At 58.9% G+C, this 13,349-nt stretch overlaps 2 protein-coding genes across 2 annotated transcripts; both read right to left on the bottom strand.

The window, feature by feature from the left end:
- Positions 1-1,411: 1,411 nt before the first annotated feature.
- LOC121108315 (maestro heat-like repeat-containing protein family member 2B) lies at positions 1,412-4,901 on the bottom strand. Its single transcript, XM_040655888.1, has 10 exons — positions 4,893-4,901; positions 4,729-4,808; positions 4,189-4,324; positions 3,983-4,072; positions 3,496-3,582; positions 3,195-3,318; positions 2,883-2,992; positions 2,243-2,395; positions 1,825-1,981; positions 1,412-1,684 (listed from the first exon to the last, which is right to left on the bottom strand). The coding sequence occupies exons 1-10, from the start codon at positions 4,899-4,901 to the stop codon at positions 1,665-1,667; spliced, it is 966 nt and encodes a 321-aa protein (XP_040511822.1). The 3' UTR covers positions 1,412-1,664.
- Positions 4,902-5,113: 212 nt separating this feature from the next.
- LOC107056943 (maestro heat-like repeat-containing protein family member 2A) lies at positions 5,114-13,070 on the bottom strand. The gene is made up of 22 exons (XM_040655887.1): positions 12,439-13,070; positions 12,016-12,137; positions 11,748-11,870; positions 11,437-11,602; positions 11,182-11,280; positions 10,861-11,012; positions 10,354-10,497; positions 9,731-9,823; positions 9,380-9,449; positions 9,151-9,264; positions 8,992-9,065; positions 8,539-8,658; positions 8,286-8,393; positions 7,937-8,096; positions 7,771-7,811; positions 7,361-7,502; positions 6,908-6,960; positions 6,481-6,588; positions 6,064-6,183; positions 5,741-5,863; positions 5,463-5,618; positions 5,114-5,242 (listed from the first exon to the last, which is right to left on the bottom strand). The coding sequence occupies exons 1-22, from the start codon at positions 12,461-12,463 to the stop codon at positions 5,114-5,116; spliced, it is 2,442 nt and encodes an 813-aa protein (XP_040511821.1). The 5' UTR covers positions 12,464-13,070.
- Between the last annotated feature and the right edge of the window lie 279 nt (positions 13,071-13,349).

Below are 13,349 nucleotides of genomic sequence, written 5' to 3'. Positions count from 1 at the left end.
AATTGTAGAATAAAGAAACAATATAGAAATTAGAGAGCCCATTGACCATCAGTCATACTTCATTCATGAAAGTTATGATCACTAAGTATAGAATAAACAGCTCTCTTTTTTTCAATCTATCTTTTATTTTTATTTATAAAAAAAAATATTTTTCTCTCGTAATTCCCGTTCTCTTCTCTTCTCTTCTCTTCTCTTCTCTTCTCTTCTCTTCTCTTCTCTTCTCTTCTCTTCTCTTCTCTTCTCTTCTCTTCTCTTCTCTTCTCTTCTCTTCTCTTCTCTTCTCTTCTCTTCTCTTCTCTTCTCTTCTCTTCTCTTCTCTCCTCTCCTCTCCTCTCCTCTCCTCTCCTCTCCTCTCCCCTCCTCTCCCCTCCTCTCCCCTCCTCTCCCCTCCTCTCCCCTCCTCTCCCCTCCTCTCCCCTCCTCTCCCCTCCTCTCCCCTCCTCTCCCCTCCTCTCCCCTCCTCTCCCCTCCTCTCCTCTCCTCTCCTCTCCTCTCCTCTCCTCTCCTCTCCTCTCCTCTCCTCTCCTCTCCTCTCCTCTCCTCTCCTCTCCTCTCCTCTCCTCTCCTCTCCTCTCCTCTCCTCTCCTCTCCTCTCCTCTCCTCTCCTCTCCTCTCCTCTCCTCTCCTCTCCTCTCCCTCTCCCCTTCCCCTTCACCTCACCCTCACCCTCCTTTCCCCTTCCCCTCCACTCCCCCTCCCCTCCTCTCCTCTCCTCTCCTCTCCTCTCCTCTCCTCTCCTCTCCTCTCCTCTCCTCTCCTCTCCTCTCCTCTCCTCTCCTCTCCTCTCCTCTCCTCTCCTCTCCTCTCCTCTCCTCTCCTCTCCTCTCCTCTCCTCTCCCTCTCCCCTTCCCCTTCACCTCACCCTCACCCTCCTTTCCCCTTCCCCTCCCCTCCCCCTCCCCTCCCCACCCCTCCCCCTCCCCTCCCCTCCCCTCCCCTCCTCTCCTCTCCTCTCCTCTCCTCTCCTCTCCTCTCCTCTCCTCTCCTCTCCTCTCCTCTCCTCTCCTCTCCTCTCCTCTCCTCTCCTCTCCTCTCCTCTCCTCTCCTCTCCTCTCCTCTCCTCTCCTCTCCTCTCCTCTCCTCTCCTCTCCTCTCCTCTCCTCTCCTCTCCTCTCCCTCTCCCCTTCCCCTTCACCTCACCCTCACCCTCCTTTCCCCTCCCCCTCCCCTCCCCCTCCCCTCCCCCTCCCCCTCCCCTCCCCTCCCCTCCCCTCCTCTCCTCTCCTCTCCTCTCCTCTCCTCTCCTCTCCTCTCCTCTCCTCTCCTCTCCTCTCCTCTCCTCTCCTCTCCTCTCCTCTCCTCTCCTCTCCTCTCCTCTCCTCTCCTCTCCTCTCCTCTCCTCTCCTCTCCTCTCCTCTCCTCTCCTCTCCTCTCCTCTCCTCTCCTCTCCTCTCCTCTCCTCCTCCTCTCCTCTCCTCAACTCTGCACTCCCCTTTCCTCAACTCTCTTTTTAAATATCCCTTTCTCATTCCCTTTTGCCTTCCCACTCCTTTTACTCCCCTTTCCCTCCCCCTCTCCCTCTACCTCTCCCTCCCCTTCTCCCTCTTTCTCTCCTCTCTTTTTTTCCTCCCTTTCCTTTTTTCCTTGTTCCTTTTTCCTTTTTCTTTTCCTTCTCTTTCCTCTTTTTCTCTTCTCCCGGATCCACCAGTGAAGACAAAACTCTCTTATTCTCCTTCATGTCTCACTAGAAAAAGGAAAGTCTCAAGTCATGACTGAGTAATTTTTGCCTCAAACGGACTTTGAGAGCAAAATAGAAAAGCTGCTTCCTCCCGGGATCCCTCTAGCAGAGGCAAGCTATAACTGCAATGGCAGCAGTGCCAGTACCTGTCTGTGGGCTCAAAGCAGCCGGAAAGAAGCTGTTGATAGTGACATCTGCGTGACAGCGGATGAGGATGACCAGCGCCTGGGACAGGAATGGCGTGAACATGCTCCGCTGCGGGGACGACATGCAGCTGCGCAGGATGTAGGTGATCAGTGGCACCTGAAAGAAGAAGGGGAGAAAGAATGACTTGCTGCATCCCTGACTCAGTTAAGCAGGGCTTAACTGTGGACATTCAGCACGTGAGCATTGCCTGCTCCCTTGACATGCTGCCAAGGCCTGAGCCTAAATTTCACACCAGCCACCCTGTCCAAGCCCTGGCTCTGCGCCCTGGTTGTGCTTCTGTAGCACCTGAGGCAGACGGCACTAGCCGTAGTGCAACAGCCAGCAAAAGTCCAAGACACGTGGAAGAAAGTCTCTTACGTCCCGACAGATGTCCTCTCCATACATGTGCAGAAAGGTGATCATCCACCTCCCAGCAGCACGCACACGCATTCCTTTGGCCTTCTGGAAGGTGTCCTTGATGGCCATCATGAAGTCAATGGTGTGTTCCAGGGGGAAGTTCCTGTACACAATCTGCAGAGAAAGGAGAAACAGGAGAGATCCCATCACTGCTCTGCGGCAGCTCTTCAAAACATAAAGCAGTCTTGAGGGCATTCTTAGTTCAGCAGCTTGCCGGTCATTCAGGCAGCAATCACAACACTCCGGCGGTCCATACCCCGCTATTAATACGTAAGGAGGTTGAGCATTCTCTCAGCTTCTCCACCCGTGGTGTTTGCTTACATGCAAAGCCTACCTCCCAGCAGCCACAGTCACACACGCACGCACGCACGCACACGCGCACACGCGCACACACACAGTCACACACACATGTCATAGAATCAGCTCCTTGCGCTGGGTGCCTTAAGGCCAGACATAGCTCAGTGCCTCCGGCTACTTGCTGAGAAAAGTGATCTGAGGGTGACAGCTCATTCTGGAAATGGTGTGGGAGGCTGGGGGGAGCAGAGGGACGTGCAAAAGCCTACGCACTGAGATCCCCCCAGCCCTTCTTGGGTCCACTTACCCGTGCGATTTTGGAAGAGGTCCGGAGCTGACAGACGGTGCTGCAGTCATTCAGCCCCTCACACAGGCTCCCGATGTCTCCCGTCTCGATGCCTCCATTGGTCGCCTTGGCTGGAAAGAGCAGAGGGAGAAAAGGGAAGTCCTGCTTCTGGAAACAGAACTGCTTTCCACAGGGGAGAGACAGAAGACAGGGTGGAGAGAAGAAGAGAGCTGCGCACAGTGCCTCTTCCTCCTGTAAACTGGGCCCAGCCCGTGGGGTTCTGGTAGTGCTGCGGAGGAGAGCAGAGGGCTGATGCACGGCCACTCCACTCACCTTGGATTCGGAGAAGGGAGCTCAGGCAGGTGACAGCCAGCTGGCGGGATGTGGGCATGGGGTCACACGTCAGAGGCGCCAGCAATCCCACCAAGGAGCCAAAGTGCTTGCAGGCATCTCCTCTCTGCAGGGGCCAGAGGCAGGAAGAAAGCTGTAGGCAGCCCCAGCTCTCCCTAGCTTCTCCCGCCTATGCCTTCCCCACGCGGTGGGTGACACAGCACGCACAGCTGGGCGGAGCTCGCCTTCCTGCTCAGGAGCACTGGGGAGGGAGCAGGGGCATGTGGTGGGGCTCTTTACTCACTCGAAGCTCTTCACAGGCAGCCAGCAGCTGGGAGCAGATCTGCAGGGCCCTCTTGCGCTCCCACATGTTGTCTGATGACATTGATCTCTGCAAGGCGCGGGGCAGAGCATCTGTCTCACTGCGGACATCTTTTCTTTCCCTTCATGCCAGCCCTCTCCCTGTCCCTCATTCCCCAGCACTTTCCCTCAGGGCCTGCCCTGAGGCTCCACGCGGCCCCCCACCTCGCTGAGCACCGGCACTGCTGCCCCCGCTCTCTGCAGACACTCCTGCCTCCTAACCCAAGAGCTTTTCCTTGGCTGTGGCCTGCCAGGGGCTGGCTCCTGCATTTCCCCCCGCAGGGCCCATTTCTCTGCCCACTGCTGAGCTCGCAGTGAGCTGGCACGTCAGCAGGAGATTTCTCCCCTTCTCATCATCCTCTCAGTCCCCAGATCTCCGTCTCCACTATCGACGGGCACCATGCTTTCTCCCTTGCCCCACACGTACTCACATGGACTATGTTCTGGAAGAAGCCACTGGTCTCTGTGTCGAGCAGGACCACCATGAGCCGGCCCAGAGCTTTCAGTGATGTCTGCAGAAGCTGAAAGCAGAAGAGGGCATTGAGCTGTGGCAACACGGCTGCTGCTAGAGCATAGGCTGAGTGTGCTGAGGAAGGGCTCCAACCGACAGGTGGCTGTGAAAGTCACGGCAGCTTACCTGCAGGTACTGAGCTGCTTGCTGTGACTTCCTGATCTTCAGCATCATCTCCGCTGAAGGGTGCAACACAACAGTCTTGCAGCACAGAATCAGGATGTCACACATGTCCTTGGTTGCTAAAGAGGGCTTCAGCTTGCTGACAGGAGGAAAAAAGGAAGAGAAAGCAGAAGGGGCCTTTACCAGTGCTCTCCAGGCTGGTTCAGACAACATCGGAGTTTCTTCTAATGGACAGCTGCAAAGCCAACATCCCCAGCCTGCGCTGCTGAGCACTGTCTTCAGTTCCAGCACCTCCCCGGCATCAGTGAACCACCTCCTGCTCTGAAGGGAGGGAGACACCAGGTCTCCCTTCTCTTCCCTGCCAGGGGACGGGGGCACCCGGCCCTTCTCCTTCCCAGAAGCTCAGCTTCGCTGGGCAAAGGCAGCCCAGCCATCTCTCCTGTAGAAGTGACTCCCTACCCCCTGCCCCCTCCAGGCCTTCGGGAGCTACCCAGAAGGGGATCCGCCATCCTGCCTTGCAACCCCAGAGGCTCGCACCCTTACCTCAACTGCTCCAGGGCCAGAACCACCTTGAGGGGCACTGGGGATACAGGGGTGCCCAAGTAATACTTCTTCAGCAGCTCCTGCAAGTACCAGAGAAACACTGTCAAAGTGGGCACGTGAGAGCTCTTCCACCCAGCCCAGAGACAGACACAACTGCCACACACCAGCCCCATCACTCCCACGTTTCTCACGGAGCCAGTGCGGGATGCAGCAGCTGCACAGCTGGTGGACCATGCCCGCTGCCCAGCTGCTGCCTGCCAGCACACAAGGTCCCCACCAGCTGGAGACGTGTGCCCGGGGGAGACCTGTGTGGCTCCGGGGAACCGAGCCTCATGGCACAGCCCAAAACTCCACTGCAGACAGCTCTGGCTCTAGGCCCTCACCGTCAGGATCTCCCTTCAAGGAGCAGCTTGCCCTTCAAGGAGGGGTTGAAGCAGGCAGAGTCACCCACAGCTTGGAAGGCAGAGCTGAAGTCAGTGATGCTCTGCAGCAGCGCAAGCGTGTTCTGCAGGTCCTGAGGCCCAAGAGAGAAGAACATTCTTTGAACTGCGGGAAGGGCCGAGGGCTGCAAGGGGAACACGTGGGGCAACGCTAAGGGAAGGGCTTGCATCTTCATCTGAGCACAAACCAGTCCCCGAGGGACCTTTGGAAAGAGAAGGCCCATCTCAGCATTCCCCCACGTGGAGGGACTGCGGCTGGGTGCTCAGACACCCTGGCACGCTATGAGCTCTCACCCGGCAGCTGCAGCTGTAGAGCAGCAGGATGTTGCCCACGATGTCTCCCTCCAGGCGGGCAAGCAGCTGTTCCTTGGAGGCACGCAGCGCCAAGCTGCCATGGGCGAGGATGAGAGCGCTGCGTGTGGCCTGAGCTCTTCTGCTGTCCAGCTCCATCTGTGTGGGGAGAAATGCCTTGAGACACTCGCTCAGCAGCCCCCGGTGCCCCACGATGCACCTGGGCTCCCAAGTGAAAATAAGGCAGAAGAAAGCCAAGATGGAAATGCGTAACGCTTCACCTTCTTGCGTCTGGAAATCCTCCCGTTTTGGCCTTTGCACAGCCTGGACGCAAACATGGTGAGTGTGTCCAGGGCTGTGTGGAAGTTGCTCTCAGCAGCATGGCTGAGAAGAGAGATCATTCCCTGCACAAAAGAACAAGGGGCAGTTGGTGCAGGCCTGAACCTACTGGCGTGGCCAGCCACAGTGGCCGGGCTGGTCCTCGCCTGAGGGAACCAGTGCAGCAGTGAGGAGACCAAAGGGCTTGGAGCAGGGCCAGGAGAAGCCCTCTGCCCAAGGGACAGACCGGGCATGCTGGCAGAAGCTGGCTGGGAGGAGACCTCACCTGGGCCTCAGATGGCTCCTCCGCGTTTGCTCCCTCCAGGTGTTGCAGAAGCTTCTCTTGGATGTGGAGGACTTCCTTACAGGCTCCCAGCACTGTCCCCAGAGCCTTGTACAGGAAGGACTGCATGGGAAGGGAAGAGAAGGGATGGGAAGGGAAGGAAGTAGCTGAGATGTGGCAGCAGCCTGACCTGCTGGGAGAGGGCCAGGTGGGAAGGCCCCACGCTCCCTGGGAGATGCTGAGAGCAGCTGCAGGGCCGAGCTGTAGCCACCCCCAGGCAGTCTGCAGGGAAAGGCCCTGTGGGGGGCACCGGCCAGGGAAGCAGCGTGAGCAGCCCGTGTGAGCAGATCACCACGCGCAGCCCCAGCCCCAGCTGGGCACCTGCGGCTGCACCGCTGGGTAGAGCTGGGAAGAACCCACCTTCTCTCCAGAGCTGCTGGGAGAGCTGCTCAGCCACCGGCTCAGCTCGCAGCTCAAGCCCTTGGTCCAGGCCTCATCCTCCAAGGTGTCCAATGATGCCCTCAGGAACTGTTGGAGAACAGAAGCCAATGTTTCCTTGCCCTTTGCCTCTTCCCACATTCCCACATCGCCACAACCTTCTGGAGGGAGGTGACTGGAAGAACAGTCCCTCTCCCAGCTCCCCCCAGCATTCCCTGCCTTAAAGCTGCCTGCCGCTCTTCTCCTCGGACCCCCCATGGGCTTGGGACAAAGAGGAAGAGGCAGCACCACAAAGGCGCGCGGCCACTCCGCAGCAGCATTTGAGGGGCTGTTCCTGTCCCATATGGGAAGGGGGCTCCTTGAGATAGGCAGGCACTTCTCTGCACCGTGCCTTCCGGCAATGCTGTACCTTTAGTAGACGCTGCTCCCACTCGGCAGAGTCCGGGAAGCTCTCATCTTTCCCTGCACGGCAACAAGAAGCAAAAGAGCCTTGCTTGGGATCAAGCCACAGAAGAAGAGCTGCTGCAAACCGGGTTTGCCTGGGCACTCGGCACTGCCAAGCTGGGGCCCGCACACCCTTTGCAATGACCTGTCCCTCCCCACAAACACCGTCCCAGCAGGAACACAGAACTGCTCCGAGACTGCTGTCTGAGGGGAGGTGAAGGGCCCATCCGTGCCCTGGAATGGGCAGATCCCTGGGGGGAAGGGTCCCCGGGCCTCAGTGCCGTCTCCCTGGAATGGGAACAGCAGCAGAGCAAGCATGGGGCCGCAGGCAACGCTTCCCCTCTGCCACGCTGCAGAGCTCCATTTTCACTCCCTCCCCTTCCCTGCCTCCGCCCCTCCCTCCCCACCAGCATTTTACCTTCCAGGCACTGCAGCAGCAGGGGGATCTCAGCGGCCCACATGGCCCCCACAGCCCTGTGGATCTTGCTGTGGAGGTTCTGCATGAGTCGCAAGGCAGCGGCTTGGAGTTCACTGCCTGCAAACGGGCTCCCTGCCACCACCTGAGCAAGAGCAAGGAGAAGCAGGGTCACGTCTGCAGCAAGAGCAGCAGCTTCTCCCAGGAGGGAAGCAGCTTGGCTCTGCCCTGGAGGGCAAGGAGCAGCCAGCGGCTCTGCCCTGGAGGGCAAGGAGCAGCCAGCAGCTTTGCCCATGGCACTGCAAGTCCGGGAAGAGAAAGGCATCCCCACGGGTGAGGCAGGCACTGGCACACTCGGCCATGCTGCTCCCCCCTTGGGGCTCATGGCACCGGCCTCCGGAGCATCTACTCACCAACAGGCGTGCCAGCAGTGTCTGGGGAGTCAGCAGTGGGCCTGTGGGGAGACAGAAGTGCTGAGTAAGACACAGACACGATGTGCCCTGCCACACACACCTCCGCTGTCCCTTCTGGGTGCTAACACAGGTCAACAGAGCTCACTGGGGGAGTTTCTGCTCCTACCTTGAAACATGGAGCTGAGGAAATGGGGGTCCAGTTCTTCTATCTCCCGCACCATCGGGTCCCCTCCCTCAGCCAGCGCTTGGACACAGCGGGAGACCGGGATCAGCATGCCGGTGTACTGGGCTGGCACCACGTACAGCAGCAGCCGTGGCCACAGGAGCTGTAGGGAACGAGGCGGTTGAGCATGTCAGCATTCCTGCCTCCGCTCGGAGATGAAGAGGACTCTGTGAATTTCCCTGAGTCTGGTGTGCTTTAGAGCACGGTGGAGGAGAGACCGGGGGTGTTGGAAGGGGATGAGGAACACATGGCGCGAAGCCGAGGAGCGGCAGCAGGGCAGACTGTGACTTACTTTGCTCATCCCTCTCACAGAGACATCCAGTGACCCCAGGATGTCCACGCACAGCTCTTGGAGAGCTCCTTCTTCCCGGGCTTCCTGGGCAGAAAGGTCTCCAGCTGCCTGCACAACAGTATTGTTGGAACACCGGTTACTCTTAGTTCTCAGGAGCCTCTCAGGAGGCTGCGGTGTGGCCCCACCGGTGCTTCTGTGCCAGCCCCTGAGCAGCACGGGTCCTCCAAAGGAAGATGCTGCCCACCGTCCTTACCCTTCTTCCCGTGGTGCGGCTGAACTCACTGAAGATGTGCCCCACCACATCCCAGGCGGAGCAGCTCTGGGCGTTAGCGCTGAGCACATCCTTGATGAAGTGCAGAATGGCCCTCCTCACCTGCCAGGAGTCAATTGTGGGTTTGATTTTCCTGCTCAGCAGGCAAAGGGAAGCCACCTGCTCATTGGGGCAGCCCTTTGGGCATGAGCAGGGACGACAAGAGCAGAGAAGAAGCCTTGGCTCCTCAGGTGAGGGCCAGGCCTTGGCACCAGGCTGTGCACTTCCCATGCGCAGCACAGGGGCCTGACTGCTCCACTCTGCCTGCTCTCCCCACAGGAGCCATCGTGACCATGTGGTCACTGCTCCAAGCACCTCCCGGGGCACCCCAGCCCTGCCTGTGTAGGCAGCAGCACTACCGCTTTGACAGCGCTTTCCTTTCCCAAATCAGCTCACCTGGGTCCTGGGGTCGCTGCACAGACACTGTACAGCCTCCATGACCTGGGGCAGCTTCTCTGTCATCATGGGCTCTGCAAGAGATGCGCAGAAGCATGCATGGAGGCACAACCCAGATGGCTAAAGGGATCCCTGGAAGTCCCAAGCCGTGGTACTGACCATCAGAGCGAGCCAGAGCACCGAGCAGACCCAGGGCTGCCACGCATCCAGCCTCCCTGTCAGCACCCAGCTGCGACTGCAGAAACAGGACCGTTTCCTCCGGGCAGATCCGGGCTGTGGGGAGGAAATCCCGCACTGTGTCAGCAAGGAACTCGCACCCATTCTGGAGGTTTGTGAGAGAGGTTTTGGCCAGGGCGCTGCCAAGCATCGCCAGAGCTCCTCTCCTTACCCTGCAGCAGGATGCAGTGGGTCAGTTCTGCTCTGTCAGCCTCGCTGCACTCCTTGGTGTCGTCAGAGAGCTGTGGGAACAAGGTCCATTGGAGAAAATGGTATCAGTCTTGAGGATGGAAAAGAACCTGTGCTGCCAGCTCTCGTCTCCCTTGGCACACTCAGCAGGAGGACACGCAGACAAAACGCAGCCTGACCCACAGCATCCCTGGGGGCGCACACACAGCTCTGGAGCAGCCACAGGCATGCAGGAGCTAAGGCTGAGCAGCCGTCAGAGGCTTGGAGCTTTGAGTTCTCCTGAGACTTAGCCAAGAGGGAAACTGCTTAGGGCACAAGGATAGGCTCCCCTTACCTGGTAGAACACAGCACTGGTGATGGCCAGAAACTTGTCCCTAGGGATGACAGATTGAACTCCCTCTAAGGCCTCCAGGAAGATATTGAGGCTCTGCAAGAGACCAGGAGAGGAAGAAAGGGCTGAAGCCGCATCTTGCCACTTGGGAGCGGGGAAACTGATTCCCAATGCTTTGTCCGCTGGGAGAGCTCCCGCACAGACGTTCTGGTTTGTCCCCACCTCCCAGCACCGCCAAGAGAGTCCCTCTGCTCTCAGCCAAGCCCTGTTTGGGCATTGGTTGTGGGCATTTCCCACCCAGCAGCCCTCCTCTCCCCCATCAGATGTAACTGGGCGCAGTCTCCCTGGCCTTTAACACTGCGTTCCTCAGGCACCCAGAGCTCCACGGTGGCAGTGGTGGTGAAGCCTCCCAGCCCCAGGGGATGGGCCCCAGTGACTCCTGGCTCCCTTCTGGCTCCTGTCCGGGTTGCTCGTTCCTTGACTGAAGAGCTCAGGAAGCCTCAGACCTCCCTTGGACACCTATTCCTTCTTTCTCAAGGCTTCCGGCCTCCTCCCTGCGTCCCACTGACCCTTCGTGGCACTTGCACGAGCCCCACGTCCATGCTGAGCGCTGCAAAACATCTCACCTTGGTCCCCCTGCAGGTGTCTTGGACCTCCTGATACAGGTGCCCGAGCCAGAGCAGCTGCTCCCAAACGTGCTCTCGGAGCAGCTCCTCTTGCAGGAGGACAGCCATCATGGTAGCCACAGCCCCGAGGACGGCCTGTTTGTCCTGGAGAGGGATGGCAGAGGCCCAGCATCAAAGACTGAAGGTCCGCCCTTGCTACAGGAGGGCTTTCGCTTTCCCTTGCCCTTCCCTATACCCCCGTGCCCAGCAGGAGATGGGCTCGCTCTGGAGGGCAGGGAGCTTTTCCCCACACCCTCATCCCCAGCTATCCGTGCCACAGTGCTGTGACATGCGGCTGCTTCCTGGCAGGGAGATCCAGCCCCAAGCACAAAGCCAGTTTGGGGCCCTTTGCAGAGCCAGCCCACTCCCTCTCGTCACCCTTCTGCTCTCAGCCCGCTGGGCACAGACAGAGCTGCCAACACAGATGTCCCCACTGCCATCCCAGGCTGGGAATGCAGCAGTGCTCACCTTTTCCTCCTGGCAATCCTGCCAGTTCCGCAGCACAGAGCAGAGGAGCTGGTAAAGACTCTTGTAGATCTGCTCGATCTCCACGGCAGGCCAGGGGCATTGCTTTCCAGAGCACAAGTGAACCTTGACTCCTTCCAGCAATTGTTTCACAACTTAAAATGAATGAATGAATGAATGAATGAATGAATAATTAATTTTTAAAAAGGAAAAAAAAAAAAAAAAAAGATGAGAGATTGAGAGAAAAGGGAGCCTGTGAGAGTCTGCAGCAGGGCGAGGTGCAATGGCTGTCCCGAGCCCCCCTGCTCTGGGGCCGGCACTCACCAGCACAAGCGATGCGCAGGGTCCGGCCGCCTCTCACCCAGCCCACCACACTGCGCAGGCCGGCCAGTGTCAGCCATACGAAGGAGATGCACTGTGGAGCTGCGGAGGGGAAGGAGAGGGCCGCGGTCAGAGCCCCAGCAGCGAGGGAGGAGGGGCTGCAGCCCTGCATCCCCCAGCTCAACGCAGATCACGCGTAGAGGGGAGAGAGCCCTTTCCCTGGTTGTCATAGACGTCAGGAGGCTGAGGGCACTCTACCGTAGTTGGTGAACAGTTTGCTCAGGGTGACGAGCACAAACTCCTTGGACATCTCCCCCGTGGCCTTCAGGTGGCCCTGGAGCTCGGCCATCACCAAGGTGAAGTGTGTCCGGGCCAGAGCCACCAGGACATTGCTGGCAGCCATCCTCATGCTGTCTGGCACGCCCTGAAAAAGACTCACTGGTGACACGCGGCACAGGAGACTGCCTGAGGCCTTCCCTTGGAAGGGCTAAGCCACCGCCGTCTGCCAGCAGTTCAGGCAGTTCCCAGTTCTGGCGGCTCCCTTTGCCTTTGCCCAGGTGACCCCTCACCTGGGCTGCTGTCAGGTCCTGGGACACCTCAGCCAGCAGCCGGTTCAGCACTCCGCACGGCGGGCGGCTGTCATCTTCCCATAGGACGTGCTCCAGCTCGCAGTACGCCTGCGCTCGGTCACCCTGGGGACAGGGATCAGTCACGTTTTGCTTTGCCCTTCTTCCCGGGGAGCTGCCCGCCATGCCAGTGTGCTGCCGGGGCCTGGCACCCACGGGACCGTGGCACTGGGCCAGAGCAAGGACTGATGGTTGGATGTCCCCAGCTCACCTGGTTGTCTTGCAGGCGCTGCAACAGTAAAGTCACGGCACAGGCAGGGGCAGGGCTTTCCACCCTGCCTCTGGCGCTGCGACGCGTACGTCTGGGCACGCAGCCCACACAGGCAAAGAGACCTGGAAGGAAAGAGCAGAGCAGCTGCCGCTGGTGTTGCTTGGAGCCAGGGCCGAGCATCTGGCCACCTCTGGGAGGAACGCTCCTCCAGCCCCACAGCGCGGGGTGGGCTGTGCCGGCACATGTGTGGTCGGCGGGGAGAGGGGAGAGAGCCTTCCCCTTGCTGGGGTACTGGGGAAACCACGGTGGGCAGCTGCACTCAGCCGAGCAAGGACAGTGCTGATGGCACGTCCTAAACGGACCCTGGAGGCACACAGCTGCTTGGGCAGCATCACGGTGTCCAGAGAGGTGGAGGGACCTCACCTCGAAGGGCTCTTAGCCGCTCCATCACAGCAGGATAACTCCAGATAGACACAATGCTCTCTCTGGGTCCTCTTCCTGCGGGTCCCACAAGAGACTGGGCTACCGCTCCCACCGCTGCCACAGGGGTGGAACAGGCAACAACTGTGACATCACACCGAGGAGTGTCACCTCAGAGAGAATGACGTGCCCTGGGCTAGGGACCAGACTGCATGCTGGGCAACCTTGCTGGCCCCAAAACACAGCATGTTTTTGTGACGCACTCGGCTCTGGGGTGGACACGGTCTACGCCGAAGCAGGGAATCACCTCAGCAGGAGAGGGAGAGCCCCTGCCAGGGAGCAGCTGCCGGGTGCCATTGCCTGGCACTGACTTAGTGACTGGGGACTCCGTGCCGGGAGCCGCTGCGGCCCCCATGTGCTGCACAGACAACCTCTCCAGAGAGCTTTGCTGTCTCCCAGGGCCACGTGTCAGAGACGGTCAGGAGACTCCACTGCATCTGATCCAACAAAAAGACCACCGTCCATCCGCTTGTTGTCACTGCAGTAGAGTCATGAGAGGCTGCCACGAGGAAATGGCAGAACATCAGATAGGGCCAGATGAGCTACACTAACAGAGAGTAAAGAAGAAAAAGAAAAAAGAACGGAGACACTGGGGATAAAAGGCCCTCACTAAACTAAGGACTGGGGAGAAGAACTCCCAAAGAAAAGAAACCTTTGATGGGGGAGGAATTCCCTGAAGGGAAGAAACCTCTTTGGAAGAGCCCCCGCGGGCCTGCCTGCTGCCAAGATTCCTGGCTTTCTCCCATCTCCCGCAGTGACGGGATGAGATCCTGAGATCAAAGGACATACTACAAACCACGCCGGATCCCCAGTGGTGACCATCTCTCTTGCCTTCTACAAAGACTCCTTGCTTT

This window comes from Gallus gallus, chromosome Z (genome assembly GCF_016699485.2).
Source record: "Gallus gallus isolate bGalGal1 chromosome Z, bGalGal1.mat.broiler.GRCg7b, whole genome shotgun sequence".
NCBI lineage: Eukaryota > Metazoa > Chordata > Aves > Galliformes > Phasianidae > Gallus > Gallus gallus.
This window is presented reverse-complemented; position numbering and strand designations above follow the sequence as displayed.

What these genes read in the sequence shown, in the direction of transcription:
- LOC121108315 (XM_040655888.1), bottom strand. An exon ending in CCTCTTCCAAAATCGCACGG is followed by an intron (nt 2,396 to 2,882) that starts GTAAGTGGACCC and finishes CTTTCTCTGCAG; the next exon opens with ATTGTGTACAGGAACTTCCC. An exon ending in TGCTTTGAGCCCACAGACAG is followed by an intron (nt 1,685 to 1,824) that starts GTACTGGCACTG and finishes TCCTTTTTCTAG; the next exon opens with TGAGACATGAAGGAGAATAA.
- LOC107056943 (XM_040655887.1), bottom strand. Translation starts at nt 12,463, where the DNA reads ATGGAGCGGCTAAGAGCCCTTCGAG. An exon ending in ACACCTGCAGGGGGACCAAG is followed by an intron (nt 9,824 to 10,353) that starts GTGAGATGTTTT and finishes GGTCTCTTGCAG; the next exon opens with AGCCTCAATATCTTCCTGGA. An exon ending in CACTGCTGGCACGCCTGTTG is followed by an intron (nt 7,503 to 7,770) that starts GTGAGTAGATGC and finishes GCTCTTGCTCAG; the next exon opens with GTGGTGGCAGGGAGCCCGTT.